Source organism: Bidens hawaiensis, unplaced genomic scaffold, assembly GCF_021521415.1.
Source record: "Bidens hawaiensis isolate Kalapana, Puna unplaced genomic scaffold, B.hawaiensis_p1.1 tig00014475_1, whole genome shotgun sequence".
Lineage (NCBI taxonomy): Eukaryota > Viridiplantae > Streptophyta > Magnoliopsida > Asterales > Asteraceae > Bidens > Bidens hawaiensis.
Genome location: NW_027492262.1, coordinates 15,960 through 23,742, shown reverse-complemented (window position 1 = coordinate 23,742; position 7,783 = coordinate 15,960). Strand labels below are relative to the sequence as shown.

Here is a 7,783-nt window from a genome sequence, read left to right as displayed (position 1 = left end):
TCCCGACCTAGCGTCTGAGGTAAGTAATTCACTAGCGCATGAAGAATCTCAGGAAAGACAAAACATTGAGAATTGTGGGATAGAAATAGAACAAACAGTGCAGGAGGAAGAAGAAGAAGAAGAAGAACAACAACAACAACAACAAGATGATGATGATAAAGAAGAAGAAGAAATGACTGAGAAATACGTTCTCCCACCCAGGGCCAACCGAGGAATACCGCCAAAACGGTATTCCCCAGAAAACACACTAGATCTTCAAGATATCCCATGGCAAATATAGCTGAAGGAAACTTATCCAAAGAAGCCAAGGCCTTTACTTCTTCCTTATATGCTGAATAGATACCAACCTCAGTGGAACAAGCCTTAAAATCAAACAACTGGAAGGATGCTATGGAAACAGAAATGAAGGCGTTAATAAAAAATGACACGTGGGAAAAGTGTAACCTGCCTCTAAGAAAGAAACCAGTTGGATGTAGATGGGTGTTTACTATCAAACATAAACCAGATGGAACTATTGAAAGATACAAAGCACGTCTGGTAGCTAAAGGTTATACCCAAACATACGGAATTGACTACTCGAAGACATTCTCGCCGATAGCAAAGATTGATACAATTCGAGTTCTTTTTTCAATCGCCGCTAATGAAGGATGACCTCTTCATCAATTTGATGTTAAAAATGCCTTCTTACATGGAGAATTGAAAGAAGAAGTTTATATGGAAGCTCCACCCGGATTCGCAAAAAGTTTCAAGATAAAGGAAGTATGTCGATTAAGAAAATCTCTTTACGGGCTTAAACAATCTCCTCGAGCTTGGTTAGGAAGATTTACTCTAGCAATGAAAGGATATGAGTTCTGCCAAAGCAAATCCGATCATACACTCTTCCTTAAACAAAGAGGTAAACTTGTGACTTGTTTAATTATATATGTTGATGACATGATCATTACAGGAAATGATGAGGAGGAGATGAAGGAGTTAAAGGCAAAATTGTTCATGGAATTTGAAATGAAGTACCCAGGAAGACTCAAATACTTTCTTGGAATTGAAGTATTAAGGTCTAAACGAGGGATCTTTATATGTCAAAGAAATATATTCTTGATCTTCTGGCCGAAATAGGAAAGATTGATTGCAAACCTGCTGACACCCCAATAATGGTAAATCACAAGCTACATATGGAAGAAGAAGGAGAATTGGCAAACAAAGAACCATATCAACGCTTGGTCGGTAAACTAATATACCTCTCGCATACTCGCCCAGATATAGCATATGCAGTTGGGGTAGTTAGTAAATTTATGCACCGACCACAAGTAACACACATGGAAGCAGTATGGAGAATTATTAGATACCTCAAAGGAACAACGGGTTATGGGGTTCTATTTCAACCAAATAAACATCTAAAGATCCAGCTGTATACAGACGCAGACTGGGCTGGAGATGAGGATGACCGAAGATCAACATCAGGATATTTCACCTTACTTGGAGGAAACTTGGTTACATGGAGGAGCAAAAAACAAAAGGTGGTGGCATTATCTAGTGCTGAAGTTGAATTCCACGGAATTGAACGAGGACTCGCGGAAGTTCTATGGATACGAAGACTTTTAACAGAGATCGGTTTTCCCCAAACCAAAACAAGTAAGATTATGTGTGACAACAAAGCTGCAATATAAATTTCCGAGAATCCTGTTCAACACGATCGCACAAAGCATATGGAGGTTGACAGAAACTTCATCAAAGAAAAAATTGAAACAGGGATAATAGAGCTACCGTTCGTTCGATCAAAAGATCAGTTAGCCGATATATTAACAAAAGTCGTTAACGGGAGAATCTTCCACAACTGTCTTGACAACTTGAGTGTCGGAGATCCAACTACTTAACTTGAGGGGGAGTGTTAGAAAATAAAACTTTTTTGGTATAGGATCAATGAAATCATCACTTCCTATTATAAAATATTGACAGCTTGATCCTCTCAATTATGGATCATTGGAGTAGTTCCTTTCAATTACTCTTGATTGTATTTCCTTGTTAACCAAAAGTGTATTTCCTATTTATTTTGTAATTTCTCATTCTTTGTAAGAAACACAGACAATTATTCTCAATCTTTTCTCATACCACTGACTAAACTCTTAGTGGTACTTGACTTAGATGGCTGCCACTTTCAAATCCTCCCATCTCTCGTCCGTGGCGATCTCTCAAACCACGACGCCTTTTTACCTCCCTCCCTTTACCGCCATGCATCGTTCATACAACTTTAGGTATTTATGAGTTTAGGTTTCGAGTCCTAGTTTTAGGATGTGTATTAATTTGTGTCTTCCACATAATAATTGAGTTTTCATATATTTCATAATCATTTGGTCACGTGTTATTAATTTCAAAACTCGATTACATGTATGTTCAACTTCTTGTTTTAAGTTTTGAAATGTACGTGTTTGTGTAACAATATAGACAATTACCATATAAATTGTGGACAGAAGAGGTGTAGGGTTTCGACCAAGTGTTACGGAGAGATGGTGAGGTGCCACTCCTTGCCACCTCTTCCACTTTACCCACCCCCACCCCCCGCGCCATTACTATAGCACATGCCTCACCCTAATATCAACATCTTTACATATATTGAATCGTTTTTATTGGTCCAGACTATCACCATCACCATGATTAACTAACCACCTCTATTACACTTGTTTTTCGGGTTGGTTAGTTTAAGCCCACTGCATGACAGTTTAACTAACCAAACCACATCACATAGTTTTTTAAAGAATGCCAAGCCTTGAATATCACCCGACGCTTTTTGGGTTCAATTACCATATGATAATCTCGTAAATTCTTTTTGGTGGGCTTTAAGCAAACCCAATATAAAAACTACTACTTCATGCATCACAAGTCATACCCGGTCTCCCAAGAAAGCAGTTAAACAAACCCCCAAGAAAGACAATACACAGTTGAACAACTCCTACTTATTAATAAAAGTAGCCAACAACTTAACTTTTATCTTTCTCAAGTTTCTTGAATCCAATTCAATCATTTCAAATGAAAACATGCAACTTCTTCATCCTCATTTTCTTGATCTTTACATTCATGCAAGTTCTTGATAGCAAACTCACCTCTAAAGTATGCGACCATGATAAACCCCAACTCAACTTCCCATTCAAAGTCAAATCTTTATGCAAACACAACCAAATCATGTTGAGTTTTCGACGTTATGGCAACTTGGGTGTCAAATCCATCTCCTATGATCCCAACAAACTCACTTTAACCGACCCGAAAGATTGTGTCTTCGAAGTGTTCTTGAATCTCAATCTTGATACTACGCCATTTCGGTATTATCATGTTGTTAAAAGTTACAAGTATTTGAATTGCTCGATTAATCGCTTGGAGTCTTTCAAGCCGGTGCCATGTTTAAGTGGTTCTAAACACTATGTTTATGTTGTGGAGTCATCTTTACATGTGCCAAGTTCTTGTGAGGTTGTGAAAACGGTATTGATTCCGTTTTCGTATAGTTCGTATGTTTCGGATGCTAGTTTCGGTCTTGATTTGACTTGGGATTCTGCTGGTTTTGAAGATATTGGTGTTCGGTCCATTGGATCAGGTAATGCCAAAGATATTAACAATACTTACTGTTAGGGTGTGTATCGGCCGGGCCAGTTTGGTTTTGGGTTGAAACCCAACAGCGAACATAAGTGACGGCTTTTGATTTTTGAATACCGTTCGGTTTCGATTTTTGGTTGTCTTCAATTTTGGTTTTTTTGGCTGGCTTGTAAATTTCGGACAAAAACAAAAGGTGGGCAAAAATCAATGAATTTGTGCATAAAGTTTTTTATCGGCTAATAATTAATTGATTATTGTATACCTAGGCTAATATATTTTGGTTAAAATGTATATTAAACTATTTTAATTTATAAACTACTTAAAGTTTAAAATAAAAAAACTAAAAGTTTGGTATGTTTTTCGGTTTTAATTACACGCAAAAAACATAGAAGCAAATCGTCAGTTTTTGTTTCGGTTCAATTATTTAGTTTGTTTTTTTTTTAATGCACGCCCCTAACTTATTTTAACTTTTGAAGTCAAAAGTCAAGATTTTTGAAATTTTGACTTGGTTCATATATATTACTCTTTTGGTACCTATTTTGGTTTCTAATATGATTTATTTATTATTATTTTTTATTTTTTTTGCAGGATTAAGTGTGATATTTTTGGTATTTGTGGTCGTGGGATTAGGATGTGTGAAGGTATATTATTTGAAGAAATCACCTAGCAATGAACATGAATTGGAGATGTTACTTGGAAAACAACAAATCTTGTGATCATGAGAATGACAAAATGGAGCGAGAAAGTTCGTAGTTAGGAAATTTAATTGTTGCTAATGTGGGGCTAATTTACTTGTAAGCCACACACTTTTGTCACAAAAGACATATTTATATAGCAACGTTGGGGAGAATTAGGACTATTGCAAGTTAAAAAGAAAAGAATCAGGTTTCTTGAAATATGTTTAGGTTCCAGTTAAATCTTCAAAGCAAATGTGGCATGATTGTAAAGTGTTGATGGAATCCCTCCAAAGGTGCAAATGACCATACTTTTTTTTTCTTTTTCTTTTTTTCTTTTTTGTTTCCCAATAAAGGGTCGAGTCAATTTCAAATGACTTGTGATAAGTGTTAAATGAAGTCAATTTAAATGTATATATAACTAGCATATTGTGCTTTCTAATATGATGTAAAAGTTTAAGCTCATTGTACATTGTTGAAACGCCTATCTGAAATTATGGGGAGTCTTGGTGAGAATGATTATATTGTCTTTCATACGGGTCTTTCAAGTATATGATATAGATAAACATGAAGAGAGGAAAATGATATGAGTGTAATGAATGCACTGAGAGCATGTACACGTTGGTGTGTGTTGTATGAGGAAAAACTAAAGGAGGGAGAATGGTTTAGGGTATGTTTGGCATAAATTTTTAGGAGCTTTTAGGAGCTTCAAGCTTTTAAGAAAAAGCTCATACCTAACAAAAATTCTTGTTTTATTCAATGGGCTTGAAACTTTTATATTAGATAAAAAAGCTCTTTTTCTAAAAGCTACTACTTTTAGCGTTTGAGAAAAGAAAAGGCTTGAAGCTTTTACAATTTAATTTACAATTTTGGTAGTTGAACTTTCATCAACTTTTGTTAATTTATATAATAGTTATATATTTTACCCTTATTCAAAACTAACTACCCCCATGACTCTTTAAAAGTCCATAACTTTTTCACACGTTAATATTTTTTTAAACACATTACATCATAAAAAAAAGCATTTTATTCTCTTTAATTTGAGTATGATATTGATAAACTTCTTTACCGGTTATGATTGGCAACAAGTCGAGTCAGACGAGCTCGGGTCATGTGTAAGACCAAATTAGGGTCGGAACGAGTCGATAAAAAATGGTTAATTTACTTCGGTTCATGTCTGTACGGTTTTGAGTCGAAAGGGGCCAGGTCAAAACATGTTTCAGATTAAAACGGTGTCGGGTCGGAAAAGGTTTCAGATCAAAAGAGGTTGGTTTATAAAATTATCTATTTGAAATTACTGTATATTTTAACTTTGTTTCTTGATTTTCGCCACAGATTACACGCTTACTACTTTTGCACGAAGTACACGTCTACATTCGGGTTATGCGTGCACTAATATCAAGTGAATCACGTACCGACACTAATTATGCGGTTGATGTCAGGTTGTCAGCGCACTCCGCCGCACCACGCTAGCACCCAATTAGTTTTATTAAAAGCTCTAGCTACTCTGCCAAATACCTATATATCTAAAAAGCTCTAGCTACTCTGTTAAACACCTAAATATATCTAAAAGGCTACAGCTAACAGCTTCCAGCTAACAACCACCAACTAGTTATGCCAAACATACCCTTAGAATGAGTGTGATATGTATCAAGTAGTGTGATGTATATGAATAATAATCCGTCCTTCCTCTTGTTGATAGTTGAGAATGTATATATAGTCATTGTGAGGTGAACAGTGATCACTGTTCATGTTCTATTTTGATGTAGAAGGTAGACCGTCTTTCTTCAACGGTTGAGATGCGACAAGACCTTTTATGGGTAAATTTGCTTTATCAGAACACTAAGTCGGCATAGTCAATGTTATCGTTAACGGCTATATTGGTTCTTGGGCGTGGTGCTCGGGATCAGATCCAAAGCTGGTGCTTTTGGATTCGTAGACGAACTCGTCATCCGTACTCGTGTTATATTAGCCCCATGGATTAGTGAGGAAGACAACATCCAATATTATTGATTGTCCGGGTTTCTGATCCGGACCAGACATCCGTCATCATACATGTTATGTTTTTGTGTTTTTTTCACACACAATTTTAACTAGTATATGTGTTTTTCAATGTAATTTAAAATGGTGAAAAAGAAACTAAAGCCTTAATTTTGAACCTAAATCACTACTAAAGTATCCTTGTATCAATAACTTTTGCTTTTCTTAATTCTCAAGACTTCTCCTCAAGAGTAGAGGTGTAAAAAAAAGCCGGTTTCATCTAAACCGGTTTTTAGATCAGACCGAACCGTCAGTTCCAGGATTGGTTCCCCTTAAAATCTACCAAATAGGTTTTAAAACCAAACCGTCAGTTCCAGGACCTGACCAGGTCGGCCTGTTTTGCTTCTAAACCGGTTTATAAACCGAATCGATTTAAGTCAAATCAGTTTTGACCAGCCGTTGACCAAACCGGTTCGGTTTGGGTTTGAAACAGGTTTTGTGCACCTCTAGTCAAGAGTGTACTTAAATCAAATAAAATCCACAATAAACGTTCTGGGTTATGTTAGCCTGTTAGGTAATTTATTCAACACTCTCAATCTGGGCTGCATTCGCCTGAATTAGGCCCATCAATGATTATGGTTAGCATTTAGCACATTATAGTTGGCCCAGTCAATTTTCTATAAGCAAGACTTCACCCACCAGAAAAGGTCTCCCCTCTCTAGTCTCTACTCCCAAGTCCTAACCAGCAACTCTCCTTCACACAAATTAGAGGTGTACAATACCGGTTTATTTGAAAAAATCGGTTAGGGTTATAAATTGAACCAGGTTGATCAACAGGTGATAAAAACGGGTTCCGATTATAAACCAGATTGGATAAAAAAAAGTATTTTATCAAATCAGGTCAGGTCCAAACCGGTTTCAGTAAATGCGACTATGAACTGGTATACAAACTCATGGACTAGGTCCGGTTTTTTGGTGAAGGACTAGGTCAAAAATGGGTTTACAAGTCCGATACTGTTTTTTTTACGTTTCTAATAAAAACTCTCTTCTTCATGCATACTTATAAGTACATATCATTTGGTCATGAGAAGGTGATTCTGAAGGTTTCAACCTTGGGATCCATATTAACGGTTCATTTCGTTGCCTTTCTTTTGAAAGCCGCCATTCCATTAAAAACAACAAACTAGCAAGCAGCTAGTTGCCTGCCACTCGTTCTACCGAATCTATATAGCAACATCTAGCATGGTTGAAAGCAAGGAACCTTCAAAAATAGCTTACCTTTTTGTTTAATGTAATTAATGTTTTTGAAACGATAATTATAATAATTACAATTAATTAACCGAAATTTAAGAGAACTGGTTGTGGTAGCGAATCTAGACAGGGTTTGGAAAAATGTGAAAATAGTGATGTGAATAATAGAAATAAATTACTATAGATTTGTGTAATGTGGCAGTGTAAAACTATAGTTTTCTTAACCAAAATGGCAAAACATTACAAGACCTTCTGAAGCTGATAGATGATACGCTGAAACAAAATAAGAAAATAATATG

General features: G+C 36.1%; 1 protein-coding gene and 1 pseudogene across 1 annotated transcript; both read left to right on the top strand.

Annotated features, from left to right (window-relative positions):
* Positions 1-1,148: 1,148 nt before the first annotated feature.
* LOC143546865 (secreted RxLR effector protein 161 pseudogene) lies at positions 1,149-1,664 on the top strand (annotated as a pseudogene).
* A 1,405-nt stretch (positions 1,665-3,069) lies between these two features.
* LOC143546864 (putative RING-H2 finger protein ATL21A) lies at positions 3,070-4,306 on the top strand. The gene is made up of 2 exons (XM_077038428.1): positions 3,070-3,580; positions 4,168-4,306. Exons 1-2 carry the CDS (start codon positions 3,070-3,072, stop codon positions 4,293-4,295), a joined length of 639 nt encoding a protein of 212 aa, XP_076894543.1. The 3' UTR covers positions 4,296-4,306.
* The last annotated feature ends 3,477 nt before the right edge of the window (positions 4,307-7,783 follow it).